The 16,060-nt window shown below is 50.0% G+C and overlaps 1 protein-coding gene across 2 annotated transcripts; it reads right to left on the reverse strand.

The window, feature by feature from the left end:
* Positions 1-2,038: 2,038 nt before the first annotated feature.
* Positions 2,039-10,504, reverse strand: KRT74 (keratin 74). Of its 2 annotated transcripts, XM_027543640.1 has the most exons (10): positions 9,998-10,504; positions 9,186-9,400; positions 8,689-8,749; positions 8,099-8,194; positions 7,456-7,620; positions 5,892-6,017; positions 5,517-5,558; positions 4,243-4,463; positions 3,722-3,756; positions 2,039-3,241 (listed from the first exon to the last, which is right to left on the reverse strand). In XM_027543640.1, the coding sequence occupies exons 1-10, from the start codon at positions 10,469-10,471 to the stop codon at positions 3,024-3,026; spliced, it is 1,653 nt and encodes a 550-aa protein (XP_027399441.1). In that variant the 5' UTR covers positions 10,472-10,504; the 3' UTR covers positions 2,039-3,023. The 2 variants fall into 2 exon arrangements, with proteins under 2 accessions (XP_027399441.1, XP_027399442.1); XM_027543641.1 differs by lacking the exon at positions 5,517-5,558 and having other exon boundaries at positions 3,024-3,241; positions 9,998-10,471.
* Positions 10,505-16,060: the final 5,556 nt, after the last annotated feature.

Below are 16,060 nucleotides of genomic sequence, written 5' to 3' on the forward strand. Positions count from 1 at the left end.
CAGAATGGTGTCCAGCCAGTAGTGACCAGCATGGCTGTCTCAGTTGCCTGTGGCTGACACCTTCTGTGATGGGTTAGTGCCTAATTAAACCAGTGGTTAAATATTTTGAGTCTCTTCCACAGGCTTGAGTCTGTGGGCTGATGAGCACGTGTCTACCTGTGTACCCAGGTTTCTGATGACAGTCCACCTGACAACAGGCCCCATCTTAGATTAGCTATCACTGTCAGACCTCCAAGTGTCCATTCCTCTCTGTTAGTGGCACACATGTGAGAGCCGATTGCCTTGTTTTTATTACATTCTTTTTTAAGAACGGAGGAAATGGTGACTCCCAGCTTTTGAGTACAAGTAGATTCCATTTGTTCATTGTTTGTTTCTATTTCCATTATTCTGGGAGATGGATCAAAGAAGATATTGCTGCAATTTATGCAATTTATGTCAGAAAGTGTTCTGCCTATGTTTTCCTTTAGGAGTTTTAGAGTGTTCGGTTTCACATACAGCTCATCAACGGTTTTCGTTTTCTATTATTTTTTATTACAGCTGTCCTAGTGAATGTGAAGTGGTACCACTCTGTGGTTTGGATTTGAATTTCCTGATGATTAATAATGTTGAGAATCTTTTCATGTGCTTGTTGGCCATTTGTGTGTCTTCTCTGAAGAAAGGTCCATTGGATTCCTCTGCTTGCTTTTAATTGGGTTGTCTTCTTGTTATTGAGATGTCAAAGTTCTTTATATGTTTTGGGTTCAGTTCAGTTCAGTCACTCAGTCGTGTCCGACTCTTTGTGACTCCATGGACTGCAGCACGCCAGGCCTCCCTGTCCATCACCAACTCCCGGAGTTTACCCAAACTCATGTCCTTTGAGTCGGTGATGCCATCCGACCATCTCATCCTCTGTTGTCCCCTTTCCCTCCTGCCTTCAATCTTTCCCAGCATCAGGGTCTTTTCAAATGAGTCAGCTCTTCGCATCAGGTGGCCAAAGTATTAGAGTTTCAGCTTCAACATCAGTCCTCCCAATAAACACCCCAGACTGGTCTCCTTTAGGATGGACTGGTTGGATCTCCTTGCAGTCCAAGGGATTCTCAAGAGCCTTCTCCAACATCACAGTTCAAAAGCAATGTTTTGGGTACTAGACTCTAATCAGATACGTGATTTGCAAATAGTTTCTCTCATTCTGTAAATTATCTTCTCACTTTCTTTGTAATGCCTTTTGATGTGTAGAAATTTTTAATTTTGAGGAAGTCCAGTTTCTGTATGTTCTCTTTGGTTGCCTGAGCTTTTGATGCCATATCTAAGAATCTACTGCCAAATCTGTTCACCTCCCACCCACCCCACCCACCAACCAACAAGACCAGCACACAAAACCTAAGCCGAAACTTACTGTGATGGTGTGATTTAAATTCTTTTTAAGAGGGCTTCCCTCATAGCTCAGTTGGTAAAGAATCTGCCTGCAATGCAGGAGACCTGGGTTCAATTCCTGGGTTGGGAAGATCCCCTGGAGAAGGAAATGGCAACCCACTCCAGTATTCTTGCCTGGAAAATCCCATGGACAGAGGAGCCTGGCGGGCTACAGTCCACAGGGTTGCAAGAGTCGGACACGACTTAGCAACTAAACCACCACCACCAGTTATCTAATTTATATATACCCTCATGTTTCTACTCAATTGTGTCTGACTCTGTGACCCCATGGACTGCAGCCTACCAGGCTCCTCTGCCCATGGGATTTTAAAAAAAAAAAAAAATTCTTTTTAAGAACCTATGTTCTCACTTTTCTAATTAATTGATTAAACTCTCCTCCTCCTCCAGGAAGCCTTCCTTGCTTAGCTTCCCTGTTCAGATCACTTCTCAGCATTGCTGCACTGGGCTGCCCTTCCCTGATTTGTATGAGTGTGTGGCTTTGTGTGTGTGTCTGTTTCCCCCATTGGTCTGAGTTCACCTCCAGAGCAGCCTCCAGGTTCCTGAAAGGCTTGTGCCCGTGAGCGAGATGGAATGTATCATCATCAGAGATGGGCAGTTTGGAAAAATTGAAACGTTGACAGGCATGCACCTTGGACATTACTCAAGGACAGTTTATTGAACATGTGGCAGAAATTCAGAATCCTTCAGTCAAGGCAAGGAGGAACCAGGTGCCTCCATCCTTAGAAATATTTACAACAAGAACCAGGACTTCTGGGCTGGGTGGTACCACCAGAGACAAAGCAAGCTTCCCTCATTGAACACAGCTCCTGGCAGCAGGAATTGAGAATCAGAAGCTACTGCAGGACACAGCCCCAGAGAGAGGCCCAAAGATAAACACATAGCCACTGACAGAAAGGCAACTTAAGTCTGCTGCCTGCATCAAAATAATAGTGAGTTTGACATTCCCTTCATTAAAGAAACAGTGGCGTGTAAAAGCACATGGACCCTGGAGTCAACCAGGCCTGGGCTCAACTCCTGACCCTAGCACCCAGGGAGTGAAGGGGGCAAGTTCCACAGTCACTCAGAGGATGGGGGGGGGTCTCTTCTGTCCCGAGGATGCTTATTGCATCTACTTTGCATAATTGGATGAGAATTAAAGGCAATAGATGTAGTTGGTGCTTAACATATAGGAGTTGCTACCGCCTCCAGGTTGCAAAGTAAGCCTTCGGACAACTGCTGACTCCACCAAAGCATAGAGAAAACTATCCTGCCCTCCCTCGCCCTCTTCCTCTCTTTTTCTTCCCTACTCTCCTCTCTCTCTAGGGATGTTCTTAGGGATGTTCCAGGGCCAAGAAGGTAATTATAGCTTGTGTCCATAAGTCTCCTAGCAGCCGAGGGCAGCAGGGAAGAAGGAAGTCACTAAGTCCAGATGTGACCTGAAAACGGGAGAGGATGAGGCCAACCAGAACTTGACAGTGAGACAGGCCACAGTGCATGTGGGTGGCCGCACGTACCACGGGTGGTCCTAGGACTCGGGAAGTGGGGGCTGTGCCAGACATCTCCAAGTGAGGTGGCAAGGCAAGAGCATCTCTTCTCCCAGCAGCTGAGAGAACCCTTAAAGCTGAGGGGCTTTACCGGGCAGCTTTCCTTGCCCGGCTGCTGACTGGGGTGCTCTTGTCTTGGGAGTCCTTGGGGTCTCCCACTCGTGCCCCTTTGGCCCTGGTCTGCCAGCTTTGGGTGCTGCTGGAGCTGCTGGTCCCTGTGCTGGCCATGGTGCTGGCCCCAAAGTCAGTGCTGGCCGAGGATCCAGGGTGGTAGCCGAAGCTGCTTGCACTGCTGCTGATGACGGCTGTGGTGGAAGGACCCAGAACAGGGGAAGAAGGATGACAGCATCACTCAGCGAGCCACCCCCTTCATCCCACAGCGACCCTTGGCGGTCAAAAAACACTGCAAGGATGGGTCAAGATCCAGTTACACTGCAAGCTTTGTGCGAGGCGAGGACAACCTGGGATAGAATGGTCCCTGCCCTCCTAAAGAGTCTAGGACCATTTGTCTCACAGGTCCGTATTCTCAACCCCTTCTTGGGATGACGATGCCCAGAAGAGAGACACAGGAAGGAAATGGGGTTGGCATGACCTCAGTCACTGATTCCCTGGGACAGAAGGCAAATAGACTTTCTCTGAAGCCAGAGAAACCTTCCTGAGACAGTACTAAGAGCCCCCAGATGAGGTGAGACAATGATTGGAGGTAATACCACATTATCTTGTGGTCCCCAGCTTTCCAGTCCAGTCAGAATCCCCAACTCAACCCATCTCTGGGGGATACTCACAAATGCTCACAGAGGAGGGATTCTCCCCAGACATCCTGCAAGACAGAAAGTTAGAGAAGGATAAAAACCTCAGGAAAGTGTCTAGTTCAGCTGAGCCTTTTGATGGGTTCCTGCCTTTATATGCCTATCATTTGAATTCATCCTTAAAACAACCTCATTTTACGGAGATTACAATCCTCCATAAAATGGAGGATTATTTATTTGCTCATTTACAGATGAGCAAATAAATAATAAAATTTACAGACACCAAGACCACATAGCTGACATATGGCAAAGCGAATGATTAAATCCAGGTCTGTCTGACCCCACTGGCTCTTTTCATGCCACCACCCAACCACCTGTGCTTCACATCTGACCTCCTCTTGCAGGAAGCTAAGCTCAATCAACAAACAGCCCCCTTCTGTGCTCATGTCATGAGCACTGCTGTCTTTCCTATTTTACCTCTTAAATGGTCCCTTGCCCAGCAGGGAGCCACCCACAGTCCCCCGCCCCCACTGTGGCATCTTCCTTGCCCCGCTCACCAGCACTCCTCGCCCTCCAGCAGCTTGCTATAGGTGGCGATCTCCATGTCCAAGGCCAGCTTCAGGCTCATGAGCTCCTGGTATTCACGCAGCATCCGGGCCAACTCCTCCTTGGCCTGGTGCATGGCAGCCTCCAATTCATCCAGCTTGGCCCTGGCATCCTTCAGGGCACTGTCTCCCCGCTGCTCGGCATCGGCGATGGCCGTCTCCAGATTGGCACACTGAAAAGCAAAGGACGGGCGGGAAGACCATCAGAACCCAGAGCAATGTTTAGATCTTAACGGTTAGGTACCAACCCCCCTCACTTTACAGATGAGGTCCAAGGTGGTAGCAAGTAATTGCTGCAGAGCCAACACAGTATCTGAGTCGCTTCTATTTTCTTTTGTAGATGGATATTTAAAGGCCCATGAAAAGCTGTCAGAGCAGTTGGATTTCAGGACCGCAAGAAGAGACTTGGATGTTCGCAAGTTGTCTAGTGCCTGAGGTTGAAACCAGTGGCTGTCGGTTTCAAGTCCACCTCGTCCTGGAGAATCACACTGAGACCCCAACCTGGAGCCTCCAAGAATCCGACAGCGTGCCAAGACCCCTACCCGCAGGGTGTCTCCCAGCAGGGGCCCTTCCTACCCGTTAGCACCCAACAGTGTACATCTCTGGACTATTCTAGCACTCTGCAGGGAGGGTCTATCTAAATGCTCCCCAAGTCTGGCCTGAATGGATTAGGGGAACCTTCCCATACAACAAGAGGTTAAGGGCCTGAGGTTATATCCATGGCCTCAGACAGAGCATTTGGACCCTGAAAAACATCCAGTGGCACTGTGATGGCAAATACTACCAGGCGGAGAAACGGTCCTCATAGAGTTTGTGAATCAGCCACGTGTCGAGTTGGAAAGCAGGCCCCGTATTCCCCACATTACGTGGCTTGGAAGGCTGTGTGGGTGCAGGAAGGAGAGCCGGCTCAGCTCTTCTGGGTTTGGCAATTCTATCACTGGGCAGAGTTGACCTGCCAGGGTCAATTGGGGAAGGATTCCCTACCCCCTTAAAATCATCTCCCCAAAGATATGATGTTTTTCTGCTTTCAGACAAGACAGGGTCCCCCAGCAGACAACCCAGAGCATCTTCATCTGCCATCATCCTCACTGGTCACCCAGAGACAGCAGTGAGAGGAGGACCTTAACTGGCCACTGAGGGTCCCAAGGAGAGGCCCCCCCAGCCCTACATGCGCTGAGTGTCCAGTGGGAGGAAGAGGTGTGGGGCCTGCCCTTGGAGCGGCATACCTGAAGGGGACATGGGGCAGGTTTACTGCACACAGAAAAGGCCTGCGAAAGATGGAAAAAAGAAAGGAAACCTAAATTCTAATCCTAATAACCAGCTGGACACCCTGGGAGAGCCCCTTCCTCTCTCCAGCCCAGATTCCTTATCTGATCTGTGAGAGTCTGGTGAAATAAGTACAAGGCCCCTCCAGTTCTGAGCAGGGAGCCAGCTCTGAGTGTACGGGTCCCAAGGTATGGCGAGGAAGAGGGACCATCAATGGTCCAGAGAGTCCCAAGTTGGGAAGGGGACATCTGCTTTTCACTCAAGGATGGGCTCCAGTCTCTCCCTCACAGAGGGTGAAGCCCGACCTCAGGGCTCTCTGTGGGCTTGCTGCCCACCTGCTTCTTCACATTTGCAATCTCACAGCGGATCCTCTGGATGAGCCGGTTCAGTTCCGACATCTCATTCTTGGTGTGTTTCAGGTCGTCCCCGTGCCGGCCAGCTGCCAGCTGCAGCTCCTGGATCTGGTTTCCAGAGACAGGAAGTTGGTGATGAGACAGGACACCCCCTATATCCCTCACCACCCCAGGCAAAGAAAGTGTCCTGAGCAAACCCTTCCACCACTGGAGCAACCCGGGGGAGATAGCTCTGCGGCAGGAGGTGATAGAGCCATGACCTGGGTTATCCTTCCAGCTGTTTGGAGCTGATTCTGACCAAGAAGTCCACCTGTTTCTCTAAGCAGAAATCTATTTGCTGGGCCTATCCTCCTTTCTCATCTCCCTGACTAATCTTTTCTGGGGGAGGATAAAGGGAAAATGCAGTTTGCATGTATTAAGCACTTCCAAAGTAAATAGGGCTTCCCTGGTGGCTCAGTTGGTAAAGAATCCACCTGCAATGCAGGAGACCGGGTTTGATCCCTGGGTAAGGAAAATCCCTTGGAGAAGGGAATGACTACCCAATCTCATATTCTTGCCTGAAACATTCCATGGACAGAGGAGCCTGGAGGGCCACATACAGTCCATGGGGTATCAAAGAGTCGGACATGACTGAGTGACTAACACTTTCACTTTCCAAAATAGAAGAATTCTGAACCTCTCCATTGATTTAGCACCTCTTTATAGAGGGATCTTTTAAAGGCCAGGTTCTGTTCTAGGTACTGGGGATACAGAGGTGAGCAGTGTGGGTGAGGTCCCTGGTCCCATGAAATTTACATTCCCCTACAATCCTTCCTTAGTGACGGGTGAAGGGCCAAGGCTAAGGACTGCATGCATGTACCCTGGAGGTGGTGGGATTGTTGGCTCAGGACTTGTAGCTCAGATCCTCCCCTCACCCTTGGCCAGTCCTTCAGAAAAGAGAGGATGACACAGCCCTGGACAGGGAACAAAGAACCTGTGGTCCTTGCTGTTGGTGGGATTTAATGGCCAAGAAAGCTGGGAGGTGCGAAGCCCCATAGGGCCCCCAGGTAAACGGTCTTCTCAGTGACAGCCTAGAAGGGTTTTACTTCAAAGCGTAAGTGCCATCCCCCAGAATGCTCCTAGAATCCCACTTCTTCTTCTTGGAAGTCCTTCCACACTGATCAGAGGGAAGCTCATGGCACCCTCTTCTTTACTCCCTGTCCCACTACAGGTCACCCATAGCTACTCTCCTCCATATTTGTTACTCTCCTTCTTCCCCATGGTGACATGACCTAATCCCTATTTTACAGCAAGAGCACCTTGCTTCGTTCCTCCATCAGAGGATGGCCTATCCCTCTCTGTTGGAAATGCCTACCCAGTTTTATGGCTTATCTTTGATAACGATTTTTGCCAAGAATTCTTTTTGAGTAGAATGTCGCTATGGCATTGATTATAACCCTTCTTTCATTCAACACATCTCCTAAGGGATGTCTCACATCCATTGGTGGAGGTGTCCCTTCCCAGGAAAGGAAGGCTGGTGGAGGAGAGAGACCCAATCAGTCCTCACCTTGCTCTGGTACAGCGCCTCAGCCTCAGCCTTGCTCTTCAGGGCGATGTCCTCATACTGGGCTCGGACCTCGGCAATGATGCTGTCCAAGTCCAGGTAACGGTTGTTGTCCATGGACAGGATGACAGAGGTCTCACTGGTGTGAGTCTGGATCTGGGCCACCTCCTGAGTTGAGAGGTGAGGACAGAGTCAGGGTCCTTCCCCCACCTCCCTCCTCTGCCCATCAGACTTCTGGGCCTGTGGTGCCTGGCAGAATGGGCCAAAGTGGAGGAAGAAATGCCTGCTGGAGCTGAGGAAAAGGCTCACACATCAGGATACACCCCATGTGGGTAGCAGGCCATGGGAGGCATTTCTTGCAATTCACAGTATCAGGCATCTAGGACCTCATGGGGCCATTTTTACCTGCCTACTGCCAAGGTCATTATCACAGCCCCAGTGAGATTTTTTTCCTGTGAATATGGCTTCCAGGGACCAGGATCCTATACTTCCATGGCCTCCCAGTGCAGGGTTTTGCACCTTCCCATCAAAACACCCTTAATTCTGTTTATCCTCAGTCATTCTTATTAGCATCTCCCTGGAAGAGCCAGGGAATCTCTCAGGTGGAAAGAGGTGGGGAAGGGGAGGGGGGGGGGGGTGTCCTCACCGCATCATACAGACACTTAAGGAACTTGATATCTTTGTCCAGAGAGTCCACTTTGGCCTGGAGCTCCACCTTGACTGTGTAGGCTGCATCTGCATCCTGCCGAGAGGCACCCAGAGCCATTGGTCAATATCACCCACATCCCACCAGGTGCCCTGTCCTTGCCCTAAAAGACAATTAACTTCCTATCTTTTGCCCACCAAGGGAAGCAGGTTGGTGAATAAAAACCCTCAATACTGGCTTTCTCTCTTATGGATCTTTGGGGATAAATAAAGAAGTGGGGGCTGCTCTTTTTCTGTTACATCTGGAAGAAAGGAAGCTCAGAGAAGTAGAGTGAATTTCCTCAAGTCACAACAGGAAGGCCAAGCTGAGCCAGAGGTTTCCAATTCCCAGACCATGATTCTCTCCTATCTGTCTCCACCCATATCCTAGGCGTGTGTCCTCTCTACCTTGCTAGAGGCCAGAATATGACTCCATCTCTACTCAGGTACCAGCCCCTTCCCAGAAGAAGACCAGGGCTGGAGTCCCAAGCAGGGTTGGTTAGGATGGGGATTCGAGGGAAAACAGAGTCCATAGGCTCTTCTCGCTCTTACCTTCTTGAGCACCACAAAATCATTCTCAGCTGCTGTGCGCTGATTAATTTCCACCTCATACCTGTGGGCAAGGAGAGAAGATACAGAGGTCTCAGTTCCCTTGGCCAGGTGACCCCCTCTTCACACTGACCAGGCAAGTGCTGCGGATGCAGAGTCCCCACAGAATCTGCTGGAGCACTGCAGGGGCTGGTGGTGGCAGTCCTGTGTCCCTGAATTGCCTCATTAACATTCTATTCTCTGGACCCTGGGAAAATATCCAGGTGCCCCAAACCAGTCACTGAACCCATTGGTGGATCAATGAGCAAAGGAACTCCTTCCCATTAACCAGGTAGGAAGTTCTCATCAAATAGGGGTGGTCCTTCCTTCACAGTCAGAGGAGGCATGTGAGCCCTTGACCCTGGTGCTTGCTCCCTCCCCTCCTAAAAACTGGCACAGAGACTGGATGATCCCAGAAGCCTCTGGGAACATGACCCACGACCTTGGCTGGACCCACTCACCTCTTCTTGTAGTCCTCCACCAGGTCCCGCATGCCCTTCAGCTCCAAGTCCAGCCTCAACCGGTCCCCAGATAGCATCTCCAGCTGCTTCCGCAGGTTGCCAATGTAGCCCTCGAGGATGGGCTCCAGGTTTTTCCTACAGTTGTTCAGGTCCAGTTGCTGCAGCAGCTCCCACTTGGTCCCCAGCACCTGGTTCTGCTGCTCCAGGAACCTCACCTGGAATCAGATGGATGCTACAAGTCCCGTGGAAAAACACCATGGACCCTACCAGGTTATACAGATTTTTCTAAAGACATTTGGCTCCAGTCCTGACTCCCCACTCATGGAATTCCATGCGAACAAGACCCTTTACAATTCATTCTGTAGCCTTTCAGGCAAAACCAGTCACTGAAAACTCATTGAAGAAGGAGATTCCATACCTGCTTCTGTTGCCTGACCCAGCCCCAGGAGATGCTCTTCCTCTGTCTCAGCTAAGTGTTTCTTCTGTACCATGAGCCCTTCCCTCTGAATAGTGATGGTTCTATCAGCCCTGCATCTGCCTTGAAGGGCTAGAGGTCCAGTTGACCTCCAGATTCCCATCAATTCTTCCTCAAGGTAGGGCTACCTTTTACCAAAATTTCCACCCTTCTCTGTAAAAGAAAGCAACACATTCATTTATTCCTTCATGCTACCTAGCTCACAGGTTGTGCTATGATCACAGAGCCCTTCATGAGATCCAGCAGCAACCTTTCCATCCACAGTGCCCTGTGCACTGCCAGGGGAAGGGGATCACGCACAGCTCGCTGGACTGTCTTATCCACCTGGGAGACCCACCTTGTCGATGAAGGAGGCGAACTTGTTGTTCAGAGCCATGATCTGCTCCCGCTCCTGGGCGCGCACCTTCTGGATCTCCGGGTCCAGCTCCACGTTGAGGGGAGCCAGGAGGCTCTTGTTGACAGTGACCTGGTGGATGCCCCCAGGTGGGCACATGGATGGGCACACAGGCCCCAGGACCACACTGCCAAACATGCTGCCGGCAAAGCTGCTGGCCCGGACCCCTCCATACCCAGAGCCAAGCCTGAAGTTGTAACCTCCAGTCCGAACACTGCTGCCAACCACCTTGAGGGGAACACAGAGATCCCCTCTACAGAGACTGTAGAGGCTTCGGCTTCCAAAGGCAGCACCAGCTCCTTTGCTGGGTGCGCGGTAAGAAGCCGCACTGCCCCCAACCTTCCTCAGCACCACCGCCGAGTGCCCACTGAAGCCCCCCTTGTCACCACCAGACTTGATATTCAGTTGCCGGCTCATGGTGCCAGAGCTGGGGGTGACAATGCTGGAGTAAAGCAGTCACCAATGGAGAGAGAACCTTTGATGGGGCACCCAGAGCACCGCTCCCTTTTATTCTGTCCATCCCTGAACACCGGAAAAGGGTGTTGCTCCTCTATCTGCTTTCTCCCTGCTGAAGGTCCTGAGGCCATGGGCAATTTGTGGAACAGACATCTCCAAGCCCTTTGCAGCAACAAAGCTCTTCTGATAGTGAGCGGAATACGCTGCCCTTGCAGACTGGAGTGGTCGAATCAGGCGTTTATCTGTGATCCTAATTAGGGACCTGGAGAGTTATCCCCTTCAGAGATCTCCGAGCTTAATTTTTTCCAGGGCTGCCTCTTTCTTGCTTATCTGTCAGTAAGAAGCCGGGGAAATGCCCAGCTTTGTCCAGAGAAAGCTCATCAGAAAACCCCAGCTTTCCGCCCTAAAGAACCTACCCCTCTCTTTGTTGGTCCTGTTGAGGAGCTGTGGTGTTTGCACCAGAGAAGACGAAATTCAGAAAAGATGTGATGCATGTCTTCAAAGATCTAAGTCCAAGAAAGAAGTTCCAGGGCTCATTCTCTGGGTCACTGTAAGGACCACAGCTGTCTAGTAATGGAACGGACCTCAGGAAGGTAGTGGAAATGACCATATAGAGTCTGCATGCCACCCAGCAGGGGACCGTCTGGACATTTCTGTACGAGGCAGAGACTGGGTGGTGATTACCTCAACATTGCCATCTCAACAGACAGAATCTTTTCAGGTAGCTGGTAGTTCCTGCAGCTGAATTTTTTTTCCTGGACAAGGTTATCTGCTGCATCTTAGGAAATGAGCCATGAAGCAGGCTTGGAGGTGGGCCATTGCCTCCCCTGGGGAGAACGTCTCCCCTAGCGCTCCCTGGGGACATGTTCCAAGCCCAGTGACCAAGGTACTGAAGCCCATGGGTCTCGCTCCTGGAGTCAAGGTAACTGTTCTGCTCCTTTCTTGATCACTTTAGGAAGCCATTCAATTTTGGGTCAGGTGAGACCAGCTTTTTGTATCTCAGGGAGCCCTGGTAGAGGTAAATGTTTAAACATTACTCCAAAAGCAGGCATCTCCTAGCTCTGACTCTGCTAGGAGTAATGAAATTCGGGAGCCTTGACTCATTTGAAGCCAGTGATAGCAGACAGCTTCTCCGCAGCTGGGAAGGGGGAGTGCGTGAGCGGGACAGCAGGATGTGCATAGCCCAGAACGGCTTCCTCTGAGGGTTTCATCTCACGAAGTTCTCCAAACAGCCCCAGAGGCAGCAGTGGAAGTTTCTCCAAGGTCCCTGTCTCCCGTCCTTCTTGGCAGGGCCTAGCCCTAGGGCATGTGTGCTAAGTCGTAATTGAAGTGGTTTCTTGTGGTTTTCTAAACCAGATTCCAAGTGCTATTGAATGAATGTCAACAAATAATGTAAACCCCTTGACCAGAGGTGGCTATCATCTGGTCCCAGCCCCCAAGGAGCGTGCAGATCAGTGAGAGGAATCTATGCAAAGAACTTAACTTTGGATAAAGCTCTGGAATAAGAAAAGTTGGGAACAAAGGATCGGAGGTGTGCTGGGAGTTAAGGACCTCTGGAAGGCTGGGCTTCGATTACTTGTGGCAGGGTCGTGGACTAGGCGCTCCCAGGCAGAGGGGGGTTGAGATAGTAATCGCAATAACGGCAGCAGTGGTAGCAGCAACAGTATCTGTTGTGGTAACAAAAAGAATCAATGTTGATTGGTCACATCACATGTGCCAGACATTGTATGAGCACTACAAGGATTTTTAATTTAATCCTCATGTTACTGAATTCACTCTACAGTTGAAGACTGAGGATTATAGATGCTAAGGAACTTGCCCAAATTCACTCAGCTAGCAAGTCGGAACTGGGTCTGGAATTCCAGTGTGTCTGGTTTCAAAGTCCATATTCCTAACCATCACCATCCTGTTATGTGATGGAGATGAGAGTTAAAGCCATGGATGCAAGACTTTCTGATGCACAAGGCATGCGCAGCAGCTATGGCTCTGAGTTCCGCATACTCATGTTTCTATATATTGTTGAGATGAGCAGATGACGAGAGAGGAAGGGGAGGTTGTCCCTGAAACGGGGGCTTATGTAAGGTGGTTGCTCTAGATGAGACATCACTCTGAGGTTGAGAGAGAAAGTCAGCCAAAATGGGGGTGGGCAGAGGGAGGAAAAGACTCACTTTCATGGGGGCTATTTTATTCTACAATGTCCAATAGCTGGGCCTTCACTGAGAGGCTCCAGCTGGGAAATCAGCATGACTCTGGGGATCTGACTCTTCCTGGGCCAAGTGTGCCCCTCCACTGCCTAGTGGAGTATGAGCCCTAATCTGTTAGGGGAGCTGGACCTCAACAAAAGAGAATTTACAGGAAAGGCATGAGACTAGGTCTTCAAAGCTGGAGAAGATTTAGAATAGATCAAAACCAGAGTTTCAGGTGCCCAGGAAAATGCTACAGAATGAACTGGGCCCATCTATGCTCAGAAGTGACAGGCTGGGGAGAGCCAGGAGCAGGGCTAGGGGTCCCTGCTCTCTCTGTATTCATTCTGCAAGCAATCAGTGAGTGCTGGCATGGGCCTGGCCCAGTGCTGAGGGCTGAGCAGTAAGAGTCTAGAGCAGTAAGAGCAGTAAGATGGTGATGATGGTGATGGTCGTGGCCGTGGTGGTTGCAACACAGAAGGAAGAGGAGGAGGCAGAGAGGAACTTCCTGACGACAGTGTGGCGATCGTGGCCAAACACAGAGGCCCCTCCCAGGAAACTTAATTGCAGAGAATTGCCTTTGCTACACAGTAGGATCTCTGACAGTTCCAATCTTCACCATGCGGGCTACCCTCTAATTACTCATCGTAGTCCACACCCCAGTCTTTGAGTTCACAGGACTAATGAGTGTCCCAAGGCTTGAAGAGATTGGTCCACTCAATAAGTAGAAAATTGAACGCTACTCGGTGAATTGCTCTAAGCTAAGCTAGACATCGAAAGAGAAACAGGTAAGACCTTCTCCTTCCAAGAAATTTAAATTGAACAGGAGGAGACAGCATATAAGCACGTGAAAGTTGTTTTGCTGTTGTTATTGCTATAGTTTAATTCCTTGTGTTTAAATGAGTAATTCAGATAAGCTGTTACTGAAATTCTGCCTTTAAAAATAAATCAGAATAAAATATATTGGTCTTCCTGAGGTGGGGGTTGGGAATGGGAAGGTGGATAGATGCACAAGCATCCCAGAGGCAGTGAGTAGCCCAGGTGGACTGTAGGGGAAAGTTTGACTTGGGAAGCAGAGGTTGCTAGGAGAAAAATGACAAAACAGGCCAAGGTATTTCCCTTCTCCCTGAGGATAGTGTGGAATCATGTGAGGGTCCTCAAGGGAAGAAACCTCACAGCGTGTGCTTTAGATTAAAGAACATGCTCTGGGTTGCATGAGGAGAACTATGCGGGGGAGACAAGTACCCTAGGGAGACCGGAAGGAGCTGAGCCCATGTGCACCATAATCTCCTGCCATCTTGGTGAAAGCTGCTCCTGGAGGGGAGAGGTCTGCAGAGCACACCACACTGGAGGGGAGTAGACAGTAGTGCCACAAATAATCCCAAATGGACATAACTGAGGTCATGTCAAATTGGTTTGAGAATGGATGCCAAAGGTCTTTTTTCTCTAATCCATTGTCTATTTGACTATTCCTAGACATAGTCAAGGAAGCCAGCATTCATAGAAGGTAATTAATGGGGAGAAGAAGAAGCTTGACAGATTCTTGAAGGAAGCTTGATGGGTAATAAGACTTGGGGGCAAACCACAGCACCTCAGAATGGAAAGGACATGAAGCTGAGTTCTCTACTTTCCTTTCAAAAATGAGCTCAGGGCAGAAACCAAATACTCTCAGCCTGTCTGAACCAGTTTGAAAGGAGGCTGTTTTTCCATCCTCATCCAAAGTTAACTAGAACAAGCAAGAGAGTTCATTTGCTTTTCTCCCTCTCTCCCCATACCCTCTCCCAACACCCTTCACCTTCCTGACATGAAATTCCCCAGGTCTTAGGGTATCAAGTCCAACAGCAGATGGGACTGAGGCTTGGGTCGAGTTCACTGCTGCAGTCTAGAGGCCTGGGCACCTGGCTGGGGTACAGTGGGTGCAAGAGGATGTTCAGAGACTGAAGCTGAAAGTCCCGTGTTTGTAAGGTGGGAAAGGGGGAATTCTGGGCACATAAGATGAGGGCCAGCACCCCAGGCCAGACGACTGAAGCAGCTAAAGACCATTTGGTAGGGTAACCAGCTACTCCAGTTTGCCCAGGACTGAGGGTTTTTCTAAGTGGGACATGGGACTTTCTATGTTACAACCTGGACTGCTCTGGAAAATCTGGACAGTTGGTTGCCTGACCAACACCCACCACACCACAGAGTAAAGAGTATCAAATTCTCTAGTACTTTAGGGGGGGTCCCTGAAGTTAGACCATCTCTCCAAGTCTGAAACTTACATAGTCAAGCAATTCACTGGCCTCTCGCCATCCCCACTGTTCCCTTGACTCCTGTCCCCAACACACACCTGTTAACATGAATTTCCCAGATTATTAAGAAAACAGCTGGATGGCACCAATATAAATTCAGTTCCACTGTCATATATTCAAGTCCTGTTATAAGGCACTGTATTGAGTGAAAACCCAGACAGGCAGTCAACAGGGTCAACATTTCTGCTTCTTGGTGCCACATTAGTATAAAGGACAGTGTGTAGTAAGCTTCTGTTTATTAAAACTTAGCAGAGGCTGTTCAGTGACCTGAAATCTGGCAGCAGCTTCCTTATCACAACTGGTTTCATAGAACTTCCTACCCATGTCTCCACACACCCCATCTCTGAGTCTGGGGCTTTCCGCACGTCTTCTTCTCAGCACCAGCATCTCCTTCTTTCTCTCTGTGGTCCAGCTCAGGAGACAAATGTCAGAGCAGTTTAGCCAAGTGGCTGCAGTGCCTTTAAATGCTTTTGTGCCAGTTAGAAAAAGGCGCCCCTTCCTCTGGGCAGATGCAGCCCTTTGCCAGGGTGCACAGCTGGATTTCAGGCCCCCCACTCACCCTCTCGCCAGGCCCTATTGCTGGACATAACCCTCGCAGCCCTCAGGACATTCGTGGGTGTGTGCCCGAATCTAAGGGAGAGGCTCGTGTTATACAGGTGAGTTGGAGCCTTTGATCATAAAGGTCTCCTGGCCTCCCCCCACCACCCTCAAGCTGGAGCCTACTTCTCCAGATCTCCACTCTGACTTCCAGTCCCCTGGATCTTTCCTCTTTGAGCTCTTGAAAGAAAGTGATGGTCCCCCGCCTCCCACCTCTGCCCACTCTGGCCTCTGTCCACTGGGAGCCCTGCCCAGCTCTGCTCCCCTCTGACTTAGAGGACTGCAGACTTGTTTTCACTGTTCCCAGCCTGAGTGTCCTTTGCATTCAACACTTCCTGGATATCCCTCACTAAGCTCCCCATTCTTGATTCTCTTTCTCCTCCTGCTCTGGCTCCTGAGGCTTTTATGGCTGGAGAGACTCCTGATCCTGAGGTGGACATCAAGCATGCTTTAGTTCTCTTTCTGTCCTCTTTTTAGAA

The sequence above is a fragment of the Bos indicus x Bos taurus genome, chromosome 5, assembly GCF_003369695.1.
Source record: "Bos indicus x Bos taurus breed Angus x Brahman F1 hybrid chromosome 5, Bos_hybrid_MaternalHap_v2.0, whole genome shotgun sequence".
Classification (NCBI taxonomy): Eukaryota; Metazoa; Chordata; class Mammalia; order Artiodactyla; family Bovidae; genus Bos; species Bos indicus x Bos taurus.